General features: G+C 37.7%; 1 protein-coding gene across 1 annotated transcript in view; it reads left to right on the top strand.

Annotated features, from left to right (window-relative positions):
• LOC122801225 (adhesion G protein-coupled receptor E2-like) overlaps nucleotides 1-20,368 on the top strand; it is a 97,419-nt gene that overhangs the window by 39,342 nt on the left and 37,709 nt on the right. Inside the window, exon 2 of the mRNA XM_044070778.1 lies at nucleotides 9,805-10,041. Within this exon, the coding sequence (XP_043926713.1) occupies nucleotides 9,805-10,041 (237 nt within the window). The remainder of the gene's footprint in view (nucleotides 1-9,804; nucleotides 10,042-20,368) is intronic.

Raw genomic sequence — 20,368 nt, 5'->3', positions numbered from 1 at the left:
GTCATTTAAAAGGGCCTGAGATCTGCTGCCCTCTAGTGGATAGAGTGGGGAAAGCACTAACTCCACTAAGATAGTAGGAGAAGGGGGGATAAGTTAATAGAGAGATGGTAGGACGGATAGGTCCACGGGTGTGCTGGCCCTTACAAAATAGTTAACAATTTATTGCAGACACCAGTAATTTAAAGTTATCGCACTCACAAGGTTCTATTTGAAACATACATATACTGTAGGATAACACCTACACTGTGAGGCTGAATGTAGAGGGTCCACGTAGATCCTGAGGGGCTTCTAAGTTGAGTTTCCCTATTGTTCAGTAGGATATTATTAGCCTTACAGGGTTTCAAGTAGAGGGACCGGCTGTGTCTCAACACAGGACTTAAGGGAATTACTTAAGGGAAACTAATATTAGTTGATAACTCTGGTTGTTGATTTGTACTTGTGAAACCTGAGCTATCAAGCAAACATCTGAGTATTATATTCTAATTAAAAAGTCTGTACCTTAAATTTTATTTTATTTGTTAACTAGGCTACACCACTGTGTACAAATGTCCCTTTTTATGAGTAACTCAGAAGCGCTGTCTGGTTAAGTGACTACTCTATCAGTCTGGACTGTGATCAGCTGACCGTGGGGAGAACTGATAGAGGTTGGCCTTTTGTAAAGGACTGTGTTCATGGTCAGACTCTTTTACAGTTTAGCCTTGAATAAGGGATGGGCTTGAAAGACAAATATATTTCTGCTTATCCCAAAGCCTGTTTCATTGACCATTGGGTCATTCTAATTAGCAGAAATGTTTACCCCCTGATTCTGGAGCTGCAAACTCTGCAACAGAAAATATTCTTGTTTTGTAGACTCACTTGAACTGCTTTCTTCCTTGGCTGCACTTGGTTTCCAGAGTTTTGCTCCTTGGTTATCGCATTTACAACCAAGCATGAGTGCTGTAGTGATCCATGTGTGGTATACGCTGTAGCAAACTGCTTGCTATATTTGTTTGCTGTTTGCTACAGTTAAAAAAAAAAAAACATGAAAATTTGTTCCAATTTTTTTAAACAACCACCTGTGTGCTGTAGTGCTCTGTGCAGGTTATAAACTGTAGCAACTGTGTTCTACATTTGTGGTAAGCAGTTTGCTGCATTTTAAAAAAGGGTGCAGACACATGACCTGATTGGCTGAGGTAGGAGGGAAGAGGGCAGGTCATGTAGCTAGCCTCCTGGTTGGTTTGCCAGTAAAAGGAGCAGAGGGGGGTTGGGAGTCCCATGTGGATTGGGTACTATCTGCAGTAAGCTTGCAGTTTTGCAGAAGTCATTTTATTTATTTACTTTTTGCTCTTCACTTGAAGATCTGGGGGGGGGGGGGTGCCAGTTCCTGGTGTCAGCACAGGGTGCTTGTTGAGCCAGCTATACTTCTGAAAGCAGTGCCCTAAAACTTTCTTCTGTAATAGCAACAGCTGACATCATTATCATCAGTCCCTATTGTCCCAGTTTCAACATGGAGATAAGGTGTTGCATAAACTGTTGTCATCTCTCTTGATTCATTGCCACTCTTCTACCTTCCTTAACAAGTCATGCCTGTCACAGGTCTCACACAATCCATTAATTTCTTTTTTCAACGCACTTTGTTACTCTTGCCTTCTTTCCATCTCTCCCAAATCTTCTTCACCAAATCATCCTCTGCTTTCCTGCATGTAGGCCCAAACCACTGTAATCTGTTCTTTTTCACCTTCTCTGCGGTGAGCTACTTTGGCATCTGCTCTGATGCCATTAATTCTTTGACTATAGTGTGCATCCTACCACCGATATCAGACACTTCATCTGCATTACCTCTTACTTCTTCAGCTATTTTGTCTTCACTGTCCAGATTTCTGTATTATACAGTAGAACTGGTCACATCATTGTTTAGTACACCTTATTTGCAGCTTCTTTGCCTTTATTCTACTACACACCACCCCTGACATTCTGTGCCAATTGGCTGAAGCCCCTCTGATACTAGCTTTGACATTCTCATTTAGACTTTCCTTAGTCACCTCCTAGATACTGCTGTTAATCCATTCCACTATTCTGCCTTCTATCTCAAATATTCCGATTCTTCTGAATTTCTTCACTGGCCGCCATTTCACCTGACTTTTCTGTACTCAGTTTCATCCCACACGCATTTAGTTTTACATTCCATTCCCCCAATCATTTTCTCAAGTTCCTGTTTAGAAATGCCACATCGTCTGCATACAGCAACGTTGTTGATCTGTCCCCTCTAACCTGCTTGCTGTTGTAGTCCATCACCAGTATGTGCAGCAATTGTCTCAAAACTGAACCTAGCTTCACATGCCTTTGTGAGTGAGAACACTGTTTCTAGTTGTGTCATTGGGTCTAGTCTACCAATGTGCATGAGTCAACCCATGTAGGACTACTCGAATCAGCTTTGTTGGGACACTGTCTTTTTTTTTAAACACTAATCATAAAAAAAAAAAAAAAAAAAAAAAAAAAAAAAAAAAAATGTTATGTTTTGAACATCCAAGTCCTTCATCAGCCAAGTAAAACACTTGTTTAAATAATTATAATAGGATGATCACACAATATATGTTCACAAATGTACAAATACAAATAAAACTAAGAATACATACACACCAATACGGTGTTCCCCTCTTAATACAGCTTAACAGTCAGCTGCCACCAGATCCTCTCCTCATTCATATGATCTACTAGTCCTGCCTTAACCTCTCCAGGCTCAATCCAAGCCATGTCCAAGGATGGTGGGGAGATAAAAGATGTTGGTGCAATGTTATACTGCCACAGGGAGTGTACATTGATTTCAACAACCCTGTGACAGAGTTGGAAGCGCTGTGATTGCTGCCTTCAGGAGGTTCATGCACACTATGCAACCTCCCAGCCATGTGGTATAGCACTTGCAGCACTGAGCATACCAGGATACTGCAGAAAACGAACGCAGCCACTGACCTCAGACAGGATAGGTGAGCTGATGTTGATTGCTTGCACCCATCTTTCCTCGCCTTATCCTCCTAGTCCTCATGTCTCTAGTTAAACAGAGGTCATCTGGGTCACAGTCAGGGCTTCATCGCTGTGCACCATGAAGCCAAGTTAATTTTTTCAGTTGCAACTTTAAATTGTGATAACTTAGGTTTCATGATTAATTCCAAATCATCAACATGCATTCAGTCATAATTATCACTTATAATCACATTGTAAGAATACATTGCTAAAATCTGAATTCTATCTGTCTTTTTTAATATGTTATAATACGTAAAATGTAAATTTTCCTGTCTCCTCACAATGCAACTATTTAGCTAGGGGTATATTTATAAAAAGGATAAGGAAAGCATAGGGTGGTTTTAATATAAATTGGAATTATGAGTAGGAATTATATGCTTGTACTGAAAGCTGGTTTAGGATATCAACTCAACATTCATTCTCTTTTAAAAAGTAATTACTTATTTTCAAGGATAAAGGCATTTCACAAAATGGTTATATCTATATATTGGGAAGAAGTCTTGAGAAATGAGAAAGACATGACTAAACTGGACACGGAATTGTTTAAAGAATGCAAGTGAGCTAATGTATATTCAGCTTACTGCAAGGCCTCAGCTGAAAATATGCTTCTGTCCGGTCAGACTTTCCTGGTAATCAAATGTCAAGCAATAAATAAATAAATAAAAGAATGCCCTTTTAACACAAATGAGGCACTGCTAGCAGCTAGTTCACATGTTCATAGGTAAGTACTAGGCTAGGTGCCCTTGCAGGCTATTTTAAATCTGGACAATTTTTCTTTTGTTGCTTGGATGAACCTTTCTAGTTTGATGTTCGATTGGCCTTACCTATCCAGTTTATAGGCTGGTACTAGGCTATCATCCCTAGGGCCTATAGAAGCCTAGCCATAGCAGTGGTTAATTACTATATACTGCTTTTAATGAGAATAACTGGGATCATACCATAGATAATTTGAGGGAACCCATTCATGAGGTAAAGCATTTAAGAGTTGCGTTTATCTCTTACATACTTCTCAACTTTACAGATTTTCCCAGAATATCAAGAATTTTCTCTTGTATTTTTGGTCTGTTCCTCAAAAAAATGTATGGGTTTCTGGCACATCACTGAGGATTGATGTTATTGAATAATAAACACTTTTGAGTTTCAGACTTCATATCATTCGGAAAATGCATGCTAACACAAAATCTGTTATTCTAGCAAATTTCTAAGTTTATAAAAGAGAAATTTGAAATCTGTCTTTATTATTTTTCTCATTATTTTAGGCTTTGTCCATATTTCTTGCACTAAGAGCTTGGGAGGTATGATTTATTAGCAGTACAGGCAGCAGTCCTGTGGTAACATATTTATTGCACACCTGTAGCTCCAATCTGCCATTGAATATTGACAGGGATGAGATTTGTTTTACATCTGCTGGGAATCTGTTGCAGTGCAGTACTATCCCCTGCAAAGATAAACTCACCCCTCCAAACCATTCTGTTCCTGTTGCAGAAGAGGTTTGAATTCCTGAACTGAATATTTCTGATACCATTTGACTTGCTGATGTGCAGTAGATCCATCAGTATTGGATCAGAGGTATGCTAGATGCAGGTCACCACTTAGGATATTGAGAACAGTGACAGGGCCTTGAGGCAGCCCATGTAGGACATATTTTAGGTCTTGTTGCCTTTTAATAAGGTATCTCAATGGGTATTCCAGTTGTTGCATGTGTCTGGACAGATACATGCCAAAGGGGGTATTATAATAATCACGTATGTCATAAAGACAATCCTTAAAGAAAATATGAACTAAACTATATACATACCTACAATTAAGCAAAAATATTGTATTTATACTTTGGCCATGGGGATAAGAGTATTTTGCATGCAATTGAAAGGCAGATCTAAAGCTATCATATAGAAATTGGCTTAGAATCATTAAAGATGTATAATAACGTACTTTGATGAAGAAATTTATGAAAAACAATACATGCTGTACAATTCTACAGAAAATACTTTTTGCGGAACTTCACATGTAAACATCGCTGTCACAATAAATGAAATGTAAAGTTGTGTATTTTATACTTAATTTCATTGGACAGTGGGTTAAAGCACTGATTATTGCCATGATAATCCAGTTGTGATTAACAGCCTGAGCACTTGAGGAACCAGTTCCATGAGGAAGGTGAATGACCATGCTAACTTCTCCTAGTAGCAAAGGAAAACATGGAGGTACATGGGAGGCATGTCTCTTACTTGTTCCTGCTGGAGATCAGGAGACAGGAGAGCAACATTAATCTGCTAAGGTGTAAAACTGAGAATTGGTAGCTCTGCATGTGACTGCAGAGATGGGGTGCTCCTCTTAGGCTATCATATGTAGATGCATCAAAGCCAGCACAATGGATTTAGAGAGTAATCGCTGCACAGCAATCAGCTGACCACACTATGGCATTATCCTGTACATCAGTTCCTTGCTCCATTTGTACAGCATTGGTAGCCCACATAGCCAAGTCTTTGTTCCATTCTGGAGATGAAATCTACTCAACAAAGAGATAAGTCTGGAAAGTGTCCCAAGGGTTGAATCTGGGAAGTGCCCCAAAGGGATAAGTCTGTGAAGTGCCCCAGACTGCAGTGGCCTACAGAAGAACAGAGTAATGGAATGTGTAAGGAGAGCTAAAGACAGATATGGATGACCCAATACAGACGCACTATAAGTAGTGATCAAAAGATAAAAGTTGTATATCTTGACGATACTTGTATGTATGTATGTGTATATATATATATATATATATATATATATATATATATATATATATATATATATACATATATACACACACACATATATATATATATATATTGTGTGTGTGTATGTGTATATATATATATATATATATATATATATATATATATATATATATATTAATAGAAAAGAAACTAGTAGTCTTAAAACTTCATTGATGAGCTCAGTCACAATAATTTCCAAAAATCATGAAACCCAGGTAGTATTCCAAAGCAAAAAGCCTTTATTCCTCACAGACAAGTGATCCTCAGTAACAAAAAAAATCAGAAATTTTCAGAGGTTTTCTGATTTTTTCTTGGTGGTGAGGTTGGAACGAGACAGATTCCTGTGCTTCTTCAGTTTTATATTTATACATATTAGATACAGCTTCATCTTGCATTTAAGTTAGTTTGTGTGTATCTCCATATGCTTGTCGTGTCTGGAAATGATACTTTTAACAAAAATATTACTTGTGATTTTAATGAGTAATTCTTTACACAAGGTTTAATTTTTATAAGAATTCTCAGCATTTCATAAAATGTAATTGTAAAAAGGGAACCATACAAAAATCATTTCTGTTTCTTTGCTTTCTGTAATATGAGTATTGTTCTATACAACATTAATAATAATGGGTAAAATATTTTTATTTAAACATAGCTAATAAAACCATTAAACATACAACAGCGACTAATAAAACATTAATTTTCTTGTTTATTATTGTATATTTAAAATAATTTTGTATTTTTTTCTCTTCAGTTGCAGAGAGCATCTGTCAAGTTTAAATTTGTAAAGTATGGAATTATTACTAAAATACGAAATATACAGCTTGGATTCATCTAAAATAAAGGAATACCCTCAAACTGACCTGTTTTCTTTTACAGTAGTACGACAGAATTAGTATCCTTTTCAGGATAGTTTTATACAAATTAGTTTAGTTTATCAAGGCTCTCCCGATCAGAACTCTTACTTTCTGTAACTAATAAACATTGTTTTCATTGGTAGCCTGTGTTCAGAGTATACTGCAGTGATTTAATAAAATCTCATTATTTATGCTGCATTGTGAACCATGCAACTTCCATCCTGTTTATTAAAAAGTATGTAATAGCTGCTTTGTTGGCACTCTCTTACAACTCTGGCATTATTCACATCCACCAAAAGAGATCAGTGATGTCTACTAGTAGATAGAATGATATACATTTAGTAAAAAACACCTTTAATATGCTGAGAAAACACATGAAATCCATAACTAGATAGGAGAGTACAGAAGAGTCTGGAATTGATGTTGTATCTAACTGGTTACAAAAAATAATACAAAGTTTGATGAGGGGCTGCATTTTGGAGTGAGTCACTACCCCTCCACTGGCATGCACATTGATCAGATTGTGTTACCTAGTGGAGGGTTACATGTGTAGCAGATCACAGGCCATGTCACCACATCTTCTATCTGTGGATGTGTGAAAAAACTGTTACCTTAATTTCTTGACAAACTGTGTATATATACAGTTGAAGTCAAAGGTGAGTGACTGTGTCACTTTCATGTGGCTTGTTCCTCTTAAATTAATGGTTGTGTTGCTGTGTTTTAGACAATGTCATAATTATTTGGTACAAAAGTGAATTAAAGCTACTTTTTTACCATACTAAGACAATTATTGTGCAGTAAGTTTGGTGATGAACATACTGGAGAATCTGAGCTCGTTCCTCTTCATAGATGCTGGTATCATTGTGTATGACCAAGGTCTCTGAGATATAGTGATTAGTACTGGTGGGATTCAAACTAAGGTTTCTTTGACATAGTGATTGGTACTGGTGGGATTCAAACCGAGGTCTCTGTGACATAGTGATTGGAACTGGTGTGATTCAAACCAAGGTCTCTGTGAAATACTGATTGGTACTGATGGGATTCAAACCAAGGTCTCTGGCATAGTGATTGGTACTGGTGGGATTCAAATCAAGTTCTTTGTGACAGTAATTGGTACTGGTGGGATTCAAATCAAGGTCTTTGTGACATAGTGATTGGTACTGGTGGGATTCAATCCAAGGTCTCTGTGTCATAGTGATTGGTACTGGTGGGATTCAAAGTACTAAAGATCTCATGTAGGTAAAAGGCAGTGGGATATGAACAACCTCTCTCTAATGCCATTTTTCAGTGTGCCTCCAAAGTACAAATATACTTAGGGACCAATATAAACTGTAGAGATGCACATGCTTATACAAACTGGAAGAGAATCCTAGCTCATAATTCTGTAGTACTACTAGCTGGAACTGAAAATAACAAATAAAGTAGCGTCCCACATTGCACATTCATGAGACAATGAAAACTGCACGGACAGACAAAAAGTTCAAAGCCATATTTCCATTTCCTAAACCACTTGCAATTGTAAGGGGTCACAATGGTAGTAAGCTGAAGAGAGTATATCAAACATCACTATTTACAGTGCAGTCTTTAGTTCATCCACTGGGATAGCCAGCATTACCAGGCATGATAACAGGTATAACCTCTCCGATATTTCCTGAGTCTGTCTTGTGAAGTCCTTCTAGCTGGTTGTCCTTGGCACATCCTCTGTGTGTGAGGTGCCTGACAACATTCTCAGAGATTATCTAAACCACTTAAACTACCTTATCTTAGCAAGGAGAAGCACATGCAAGGAGGAGCAGTAGCTTTGCTGCTAGATGCTTCTAGACTGCCAGTCACCTCACTTTATCATGGAGAGTTGGCCCTGATGTCCTGCTAATGAACCTTATTTATGACACCTGTGTCCATTATTTCATCCTCCTGGTCACTACGCAATGCTCATGAGCACAGGTAACGATAGTGCATTGACTGTCTAGTAAGCTGAGAACTTCATCCTATGGCTCAGTTGTCCCTTTATCATCATAATCTGGTACAATTCCTGTAGTATTACTGTTATCTGTCCATCCACTGTTCAGTCTTTCCATCCTTCCTTCATAAACAGACCCCTGAAATACTTCAGCTCCACCATACTGGCAGGTCTTCCTAATCTGTACACAAGAATCCATTCTCTTTTCTTATTTAACAAAGACCTCTGTTATTAAATGCTGATTTCCATCCATACCAATCCCCGCACAACCTCAAATTGCTCTAGTCCGTGCTAAAGAGCAGAGTCAAATGACCCTAGAAAGACGTCATCATCTGCAAACAACAAATGTGAACTGTCATTTCTTCAGAATGTCTATGCCTTGATTTCCTATCAAAGAAAATAACAAACAGTATAGGAGGGTAGCCATATGAAATATCAGGACCCTCTAGTGTGAGCCCCAAAATATGGAGACTTAATGGCTGAAAATTCAGACTAAATCAGTGATGGCCATTTCTCAGAATACTCCTTTTTTTGATGTATGATAATCTTGAAGTTAGTATATATATATATATATATATATATATATATATATATATATATATTTATATATACATATATATATATATATATATATATATATATATATATATATATATATATATATATATATATATATATATATATATATATGTATATATATATATATATACATATATATATATATATATATATATATATATAAGTTTGGTGGGGGGGGCTTTCCCCCCACATCGGGGGTGCAGGGGGAATTGCCCTCCTGCAAAAAATGAAGTTTAAAAGAGAAGATGTTCAAGATTCACCCTTCACCTGCATTTTCAGTCTTTTTTTCGAGTGTCAGCACTCTTCATTTAGAATGCCAACATTGCAACAGGGCGCAAGATGGGAGACAAAATGCAAACATGGAGGAGTCTAGCACCCACATTAAATGCATTCAGCTTATCACACACACAAAAAATGTTATTTTTTTCAAACAACAAACATTAATTGCAGGTTGTGATAAAGAATAATAAATTAATACATGACATGATTTAAACTGCAAATGTTTAATGGTGCATTGCATAAATAAATTAGTTAACACTAGCAATATGAACTGCAATGAAATACTAAAATTAAAGAATCTTAAACGGAAATATGTACACTTTACTTCAACAACATCTTTAAAATTCACTTTACTTTTGGCTTCTTTTTACAGACATTGATGAGTGCAGTGCAAATGTAAGTGTTTGTCCAAGCCACGCGAGTTGTGTCAACAAACCTGGCTCCTTCGAATGTAACTGTAATTCTGGCTATGAGGGAGACAACTGTACAGATATAGACGAATGTGGATATACAAACAAGTGCAATGTTAATGCGCTGTGCAGGAACACTGATGGATCCTATGAATGCACATGTAGAACTGGATACACAGGGAACGGAACTTACTGCACTGGTAATTTTTTTCTTAGTTTATTATCTATGTAGTTTTACTTGATTTTTGTATTTTAGATGTTTTTCATTTTTTTTTAATTTTGTCACACATGTACATAAACACTGTAACATAGAAAACATATATATATATATATATATATATATATATATATATATATATATATATATATATATATATATATATATATATATACGCCACAGCGAATCACCTGTTTCCATTTCTTCCTGTCCTTTGCATCTTGCTCTGTCACACCAACCACCTGCATGTCCTCTCTCACCACATCCATAAACCTTATCTTAGGCGTTCCTCTTTTCCTGTTACCTGGTAGCTTCATCCTTAACATCTTTTTCCGAATATACTCCACATCCCTTCTCAGCACATGTCCAAACCAACGTAATCTTGCCTCTCTGGCTTTGTCTCCAAACCTTCCAACCTGGGCTGACCCTCTAATATACTTATTCCTAATCCTGCCCAACCTCGTCACACCCAGTGCAAATCTTAACATCTTTAACTCTGCCACATCCAGCTCGAATTCCTGCCTTTTTGTCAATGCCACTGTCTCCAACCCATATAACATAGCTGGTCTCACTACCCTCTTGTAGACCTTCCCTTTCAATCTTACAGGTACCCGTCTGTCACAAATCACTCCTGACACTCTTCTCCACCCACTCCATCCTGCCTGTACTCTCTTCTTCACCTCTCTTCCACACTCACCATTACTCTGAACTATTGACCCCAAGTATTTAAACTCATCCACCTTCGTCACCTCTACTCCTTGCATCACCATTCCTCTGTCCTCCCTCTCATTTACACACATATATTCTGTCTTAGTCCTGCTGACCTTTATTCCTCTTCTCTCTAGATCATATCTCCATCTCTCCAGGGTCTCCTCCACCTGTTCCCTCTCACTACAGATCACAATGTCATCTGCAAACATCATAGTCCATGGGGACTCCTGTCTGATCTCGTCTGTCAACCTGTCCATCACCATTGCAAATAAGAAAGGGCTCAGAGCTGATCCTTGATGTAATCCCACCTCCACCTTAAATGCATCCATCACTTCCACTGCAGACCTCACCGCTGTCACACTACCCTCGTACATATCCTATACCACTCTTACATACTTCTCTGACACTCCTGACTTCCTCATACAATACCACAACTCCTGTCTAGGCACCCTGTCATATGCTTTCTCCAAGTCTACAAAAACACAATGCAACTCCTTCTGACATTCTCTGTACTTCTCCATCAACACTCTCAAAGCAAACATCGCATCTGTAGTGCTCTTTCCCGGCATGAAACCATACTGCTGTTCACTAATCATCACATCCCTTCTTAACCTAGCTTCCACCACTCTTTCCCATAACTTCATGCTGTGACTGATCAATTTAATCCCTCTGTAGTTACTACAGCTCTGCACATCACCCTTATTCTTAAAAATCAGTACCAAAACACTTTTTCTCCATTCCTCAGGCATCCTCTCACTTTCCAAGATTTCATTAAACAATCTGGTTAAAAACTCCACTGCCATGTCACCTAAACACCTCCATGCTTCCACAGGTATGTCATCGGGACCAACAGCCTTTCCAGTCTTCATTCTCTTCATAGCTATCCTTACTTCCTCCTTGCTAATCCACTGCACTTCATGATTCACTATCCCTACATCATCCAACCTTCTCTCCCTCTCATTCTCTTCATTCATCAACCCCTCAAAGTACTCTTTCCATCTCCTCAACACACTCTCCTCGCTTGTGAGTATGTTTCCCTAATTATCCTTTATCGCCTTTACCTGCTGCACATCTTTCCTAGCTCGGTCCCTCTGTCTAGCCAATCGGTACAGGTCCTTTTCTCCCTCCTTAGTGTCCAACCTTTCATACAACTTTTCATATGCCTTATCCTTAGCCTTCGCCACCTCTCTCTTTGCCATGCACCTCATCTCCTTATACTCCTGTCTACTTTCTTCATCTCTCTGACAATCCCACTTCTTCTTTGCCAACCTCTTTGCCTGTATACTCTTCTGTAATTCCTCATTCCACCACCATGTCTCCTTGTCGTCCTTCCTCTGTCCCGATGTGATACCAAGCACCTTTCTAGCCATCTCCCTTACTAGCTCTGCTGTAGATACCCAGCTCTTTATATATATAAATAGATAGATAAACTGAATGACCTGTAAGACGTAAAACTAATCACATATTGAATACATACAATTCCAAAGAAAATACTGATTACTTACACAAGGTAGCAAAGTAGAAAGATATTGACTAAAGTTACACAATTATTGTCTAAATGTGTGTGTTATGAATAAATTGCTGTAGCTTTGTACTTTGTGAAGAGAAAAAAGTAGGCCTCAAAAAGTCGACATATACATGTATACAGTTGTATATTTATTGTGTTGGCTTTTAATATAATATATACATTGTTATCATTTTTATTTCTTCTGACAATACTATACATCTGGTTAATATTAATACTTCTGTTTCCTAATGAAGTCTGAGATTGCATCTGGACTTTTAAATACAGAGGCCTTTTCTTAAGATAGGGACAGATTCAGAAAGAGTGGTAAGCCCTAACACATGTTATTATTGCTGGTGAGCCCGTTCTTATTCAGGAACAGGTCCACCACAGTGATCCTACAGAGTCTGTAGGATCACCATGGTGGGCTGCATCTTCAGCTAAGTTATATGCTAATGAGGAATTCTGCAGGAGTGGCCTATGCTAATTATCCATGTGCTCTGCCCTGGAGATGCCTGCATTAAGGCATTTATGCAGCTGAGCAATTCAGAGAATAAATTAGCTCACCAAAAAGTTTACATCCACTCATAACTTCCAGTGGGTAAGATCATGTCAGAAATAAGGCCAGAAGAGTTTAGCAGAAAGACAGTAGTGGGGATGTATGTGTGTGTCTGTATATCTGTGTTAGTTTGTGCATGTCTGGAGGGATGTGTGGTCTTACTGGGGTTTGTGTGTCTGTGTGTAGCGTAGCCCTGGATGGTCAAAGAGGGGAGGCTAGTTAAGGGATAAGTAGTACGTGTGTGTGTGTTTGTGTGTGTGTGTGTGTGTGCGTGTGTGTGTGCGTGTGTGTGTGTGTGTGTGCATGTGTGTGCGTGTGTATGTGTGTGTGTGTGTGTGTGTGTGTGCATGCATGTGTGTGAGTTTGTTCTCAAGTACAGTCAGGTGGATGGAGGATATATGGGTATGTGTGTGTGTGTGTGTGTGTGTGTGTGTGTGTGTGTGTGTGTGTGTGTGTGTGTGTGTGTGTGTGTGTGTGTGTGTGTGTGTGTGTGTGTGTGTGTGTGTGTGTGTGTGTGTGTGCGTGTGTGTGTCTGTCTGTGTGTGCGTCTGTGTATAAATGTGTACTTGTGGGAGGGATGGTTTCATTACTCTGAAATTCTTTAGATTTATGAACAAATCCATCAGTCTTGTGAGGAACACTAGACTGCAGGGAAATGTAATTATTACTGTAAGCCACTTTAAAAGAATGAAGTAAAACAGCATTGGAGAAAGAAAGTTTCAACCCCTACACTTTAGTTCAGTTCACATGACATTAGAGCTTTAGTACCCTGTGCTGTAAAGAAACTACGGTATTACAATCTATTTTCTGAACAATAAGAAGTATACAGTTCTAACGACTGAAATTATTGTTTGATTGTAATGGGCCATCGTTTATAAAGGCGTAAGGACAGGCATAAGGCAAAGTCAGGGACATTTTGTAAAATCAGAGGCAGCTGAGAGGGATGGGGATGTTCATTTGAGGGACTGCTATACCTCTAAATGGTTATGCAAAAGACTTATGAGCAAAGCCATGAGGAACAGTACATGAAATTAAGGATATATTTTTTTAAATATTACTCCAAGGCACATGAAAATGAATAGAGCAACATGTGTAGTATCATAATGCACTTTCTGAACAATAAGACAAATGAAATTCCGATGTCTGGCATTAATGACTGACATTGTAATCAACCATGATTTAGAAGAAGATGAGGAAAAAAAAGAGGCTAAATCGGGGGTGGGGGGAGCTCAGGGACAGATAAGAGGTATGACACTGTGTTTGTGAGTGTGTGAGTGTGTGTGTGTGTGTGTGTGTGTGTGTGTGTGTGTGTGTGTGTGTGTGTGTGTGTGTGTGTGTGTGTGTGCGTGTGTGCCCAACTGTGAGCATGCGCCTGTGTGTGCGTGTGTGTCTGTTTCTGTGTGTCTGCATGTGTGTGAGAATGAATGACAGGGTTGTATGTGCCAGAGGAATCCAGGGTCTCCCAGCAGTGATTGCTACAGGAAAGTGCTAAGTAGCACTAATGATAATATCACATGATTCAATTACATAAATTAGCTGATAATGAGCTCTTTCCTCATTGTGGGTAAAAGGCCACTGAATTTCATTTTCCATGATCACAGAAACAGACCATTTTGGATGCATCTTTTGGCATACATAGTGGGATTCTTTCTGAATCCCAAGGAGTGTCTCATGTCTTTTCCAGACAATATAGAGTAGATAGATAATAATAACTCCTTTATCTCCAAAAAAATCTTATAACCAGAGTGTATTGTTCTGCTGACAATGGTGAAGTCATCATATTGCAACTTTATGAATATTCAAACAAAAACATTTCTTTGGCTGTTACTGCTTGGAATTTCAGATCCAAATTTTTCATTTGTATTAACAAACCACTGTTTTTGAATGGAGTAGAGGAGGTTCTGAATGGTTAAGATGAATATACCTCTGTAGTATGTTATCAATAAAATATTGTACAAACCATGCAAATTCAGATCTCAGTATCTATCTTCATTTTCATTTCTATGTTTCATTGCTTTCAGAAAAGTGAGATGCTTGCATACATCATTCAAACTATTCAAGTCAAAATGCTACAGTATTATTTATCCAGCTCACTGAGATGTCTTATTATTTACTTTTTTCTCCCAGCTTAATCAAGCACGTAACTTATTTGGCTACCTACTAATAATATTTCATTCCACTGTCTCACATACCACATGGTGAGGGCATGAATAAGTAGCCGCATGGAGATAAAACTTGTGGAAGTCAGATATTTTTTTCATGCTTGACTTTATCTTTTCAACAGGAAAGTATACAGGCATGCAGGTCACAAAATATCAGTTGCATGTGCTTTCACACTGTCCCGACCTGCCTTACATCATGCCCAGTAGCTTATTTGTATAACTGCAACTATCCCCTGAAACTGTAAGTCTAGCTGTTATTTGCTGAAATAAATGAACATATTTTGTGTTGTTTTAAATGTGTCTTATATTAATGGAATTTTAAGAAAAAACTCTGATCAACAGACAGCACACTCAAGAAGGGAGTAAATCCAGTCATCCATATAAAGCTATGCCTTTGGTTGCACTCCCCCACCTCCAAGCTTGCCGTCTAAACCAAGGTTTCAGGATCTTTGCTGACCCATTCCTAATCAGTTCTACATTCCCTTTGGAATGCATCATTAGCAATGTTCTGAAAATGAGGGGATTTGCTTTACATCACATAAGTGAGAATGGGAAAAAGGGTTGGAGAAAAGAACGTGCTGTAGTGGTTTATGATAAGTTCTTTTTCTGAATAGTCTGTTTGATATTGCCCTCAGAATTATTATTATATTATTAACTGACCATTTCCCTGTGCTTTGTATGCCAGTAATGATTCATTTTTAAAAGGAAAAACATCTACTAGGTATAATGTTTTGCCCTTACATACCTATTCTACCTGGCCTCTGTATTTCAGTTAGTTTATGGTGATTCATGACTTCACAGCTCTTTTACCTCTGAATCTTGTTGAGCCCAACATCCTACTTGATTCAGAGACATCGGCCAAGGCCAGAAAGACTGTGTCTTGCACCACACAGATGTAATTTGGCTTCTGTAAGAACTGATAAGAATGTACTGTACCATAATTAGCTGGAAACACTGAGATGAGACCGACACGAAAGTCTTTATCTGTTAATTACCCAAACTTGTGCTGAACAGGTGCCAGTCTCTCCTTTATGGGTCAAATCTTGTGTACTTTTCAGAATAAATTCTCCAAACACTGCAGTTCATTCAATAAGGCTTTATTAGGTGTTCACAGTATTCAAATACTGTCTTCATTAACAGTGCTGATAAACAATTATTATTTAAAGTTACTGCACGTCATATTCTGATTGTCTTGAACAACGTAAACTAATATTGTCTTTATTTGGCCTGTCTTCTGTACTCAGACTTGAGTGTCTGTAATCTTCTCTGAAGTAACAGGTCGAACAAACTCACTAACTTTAGCTGAACCGCTATCCTGAACACAACATATTATATTGCTTCAGTCCAGTCATTTTCCTTATTTGCTCCTCCTAACCTTGATCTCAGGTTTTGTATTGTATGTGCTTTATTTAACGTTTCATTAAGGAATATTCTGTATCTGGCAAGATTGTATCTTTCCCTTGAGAAAAGAACATTCTGTATTTCTGTATTTTTTACATACTTTATACTTATCTTTCCTTTCTAATAAACTGGCTCACATGCTTGACCTGCAAGGTTATTTTTCTTTCTGCTTAAATGTCTTTTATGCATAAATGAAACACATTTGATTTTACCCTTTAGCCTGTCTCATGTCTAATAACTACTTTAAAATGGAAGTCCCTAATCTAACAGCTTCACATAGCAGCTTTAAGAAGTTGAATGATAGTAACAGGTAACATTCAAATACCAAAACTGTAACTGTAAATTTAAACATAAAATTAACATATTCAATGATTGTCAGTTGGCGTCCCCTCCCCCCCCCTCACCGCTGCCTGTTCTGGGCAGCTCCTCCCACAACCAGATGGTGTATACAGTGCCTCCTCAACTCCACCATAATTTCTTATTCATACTCTCCACCTTTTGAGAATATAACAGCTACTGTTGTTCGGAGAAGCAAGGGGAGATAAAAGGGAAGGAAAGAGGCTGCCAAGGCCCACCTCCACCAGCATGTTTTGGATGCTGTTCCCCATTTTTCCAACTAACTACATTCTCTACAGCCAGGAAACACATCTTAAAATGCAGGAACAATTGCAATTTATCCTGCACATAGCATGCTAACAGCAGATTAAACATATCCCAGCTTAAGATGTTCATGCGAATGCCATCGGGATGATAAAGATCTGCATCTAGCCTTTGCAAATTGGGTGTTTTATTACCATGAAGCTAAATCATTTAGCTGTTCTAGCTATTCTATGATTTAAGAAACATCAGGAAGATTAAATAGCTTCTGGTTTGTGGGCATCTTTCCATAAAGGTCTTGCCAAGATAACTGACCACCTATGTGCGTAAATGAAAACCTTCTGCATTAAATGGGGGTGTCCACTAAAGGTTACCAAGCAAAATCCATTTAAAGTGTAATAGAGGTCATTACCACCTAAATGAATTGTAATGACATCAAGTACTTTGTTAAAAGAGAGAACAGCTGGCAACAGCTGGAGCCTAGATAAACTGGGGTACCTATCCATTCAACACTCCATTGAGATGGCACAAGGCTGATATTTGTCCTGTTAGGTCTAATGGATGCTCTGGAGGCTGCTCTGGAGATGAATAAGTAGCATATGACCTGCAACAAGTATGGACCTACAAAGGAAGATATAAATATTATCATTTAACATAACTAAGGAAGTTATCTAGTTTTCATCTCCATGTGCATTTTATCAGTTCCACCAGTTGCCCATCCCTAGCTAAATCAGACTCTCTTCCTATTCTAAAAGAATGGGAGCTGTACCCCACATCGGTGATGCTCTGAAAACTCAAAGCTTTCTTCAACATGGTATTATGTATTGCTGGTGACAAAAGTTGAACATATTGTTGCCAGAAAACCAAGCCTTGAGGCAAAACTTGGCTTGACATTTTTTGCAAAATGAAGTCCCAGTGATCCAGACATGAAGCCGGGGGTCTCCAATTTCTGTAACAAAATTTGACAATCCCCCCTGATTTGGTCTATTTTGGACTTTCTCACCCAAGTGACAACAGACAATTTTGTAACCATGATGTCAGCTCAGCACAGAGACAGCAGTAACTCACTGATTCTGAAGACCCAAACTGAGCTTCTGGAGACAGTCCTTGAAACTTGGAAACCTGGAGACAGGATAAACTGTCAGCTACAGCATTATGAGCACTCAGCACATGTTTAGCAGAGAGTGAGAGATTGATTTACAAGCGATACTAGCAGCCTCAAGACTGATAGTACCCTGTTTGATCAAGATGATCTGCTTAACAGGTTTTGGACAACAACTTTATTACCAGAATGGGAAATTATTTCTTGCCCTTCAAGTATTCCTGCCAAATGAATACTGCTACACAAATTGGCAGGATTTCCAGGAATGTGATGTCTTTTTGACCACTTCTGGCTATGAAGTAGAAGGGACAACTGAGATCCCTCTAACTCCAAAGAAACCACCCATTCCCAAACCTATGGCTTCATCTGTGAAAGTCAGTTGAAATCTAGTCTGACTGCCACAATGTAGCTCCATTGAATTAGTCCAAGAAGGTTTTCTCTTTTTGGGATCCAAACCTAATGATCCCCCCCCCCCCAGAGAGAGATAAATCAAAGACCTTGCAAAGGTTTCACCAGGGGGATTGCTCTATAAGCAATATTGAGTAATTCCATTAGTGTCATGACCTGACCCACCCTAGCCTTTCGACCTCCCAGGATTTCATCAATACTTGACTTTAATCACTTGATCCTGTTGATGGATAGTCTGAATGCTTGACTATCCAGATATATCTCTAAATCTAAAAAGGTAATGCAGTGAGTGGGACATACTTTCTATTCCCTGGCCAAAGAGCCCCAAGATGATCACATAATTCAATGAAATTGTCATTGTCTGTCCTGGTGCCTTACTGTCCTTCCCCTATGATTTGAAAATCAACAAGGTAATGGACTGCAGCTTGATTTGTTGGTCCTTGTTGCCAGCACTACTATAAAGCTGTGCTAATGGCTCAACAATAGCACAAGCAGGTGAACAACCCACAGAATGTTTGCATTAATAATGAATTCAGTTGTAAATGAAGAAAGTTTAACATTAATGGATGCTAGATATTGTACAACAGAAGGAATATGGATTCCAGCAATGTTTGTATTTGCAGATGATTTAGTATTAGTAGTTAAGAATGAGGAATGGATAAAAACAGCTACTAAGGCACTAAAAATAATTTATAAGTGTTAAGTTTAAGTATTAATGAGGAAAAAAGTAAAGGATTGGGTTTTTCATCTAGAATAGAGGGTATTCAATTTAATAATGAAGAGAGAGAAATTCTAGGGTTAAAGTTTGTTAATGAGCAACAGAGGGCAATACAATGGAGAAATGTGTTGAAGATAAGAAATATTAGCTAGTTCTGATGGACATTTAGACTTACATACAGGAAAAAAAACATATTTGCTGAATTCAGTAATGTTAGGAACAAATAGCTCATTTGGCAAGTGTTTTTTGATACCAACAGAAATGGAAAAAGAGTTATTATCTATATGGTTTGCCTTTATATGGGTTCAAGATTAAACCCAGTCAAAGAAGGCATTCTTTACATTTCTAAAAATGAAGGATCGGGTTTAATAAATCCAGTTGTACATCATTGAATCTATTTAAAATACTGCCATGGATGAAAAAAAGCAAGCAAGACATAGTACAGATAATAAAAGGAGAATATAGAAACATTTGGAAAAAAAACAGAACAGCTAAAAAATTAAAGGTATGCTGGATACATAAATGAGATTATATCACAAAAATATTATTATGAAACATTGATATAAACAATATAGCAAAAATAGAAAGGAATGGTATGAAAATGTAATGGAGAAATTTTATTATATTTTTCCATGGAAGAACTTGAAAGATAAAAATATAAAAGTGGCAAAGGAAATAACGAATAGGTGTGTGGAATATGTTAAATGTACAGATTTCTCATGGAGACTGTCCATAAACAGGCTTCCAGTAAAGGTGAATATGCCATACAAGAAAATAGAGGAGATTGTCTATATTGCATAGAGGCATAAACTACAAAATGTGTGTTTATGAAATGTGATAGAGTGAAACAATTATGGAAACAAATATATGAAAAAGAATGTATAAAGCAATTCAAAAATGTACATTTGGATATGATACAATATTTATATTATAAACATGAAAAACAAAAAGAACTGGATAAATGGGATGAAACGTTGTTTTGTGTGATATGGATTACATGGAATGAAAGGTTAAATAAAATAAGATTTAATGGAAAATGGTCATTGTCAGAGATTTTGAAAAAAAATAAGATTTTGTTTATGGAAAACACAGTAGGGGTACTGAAAATGTAAGAAGATAAGGTAAAATGTAAAGTGATTGGATATAGT

The sequence above is a fragment of the Protopterus annectens genome, chromosome 4.part1, assembly GCF_019279795.1.
Source record: "Protopterus annectens isolate FY-2018-M chromosome 4.part1, PAN1.0, whole genome shotgun sequence".
NCBI lineage: Eukaryota > Metazoa > Chordata > Ceratodontiformes > Protopteridae > Protopterus > Protopterus annectens.
This window is presented reverse-complemented; position numbering and strand designations above follow the sequence as displayed.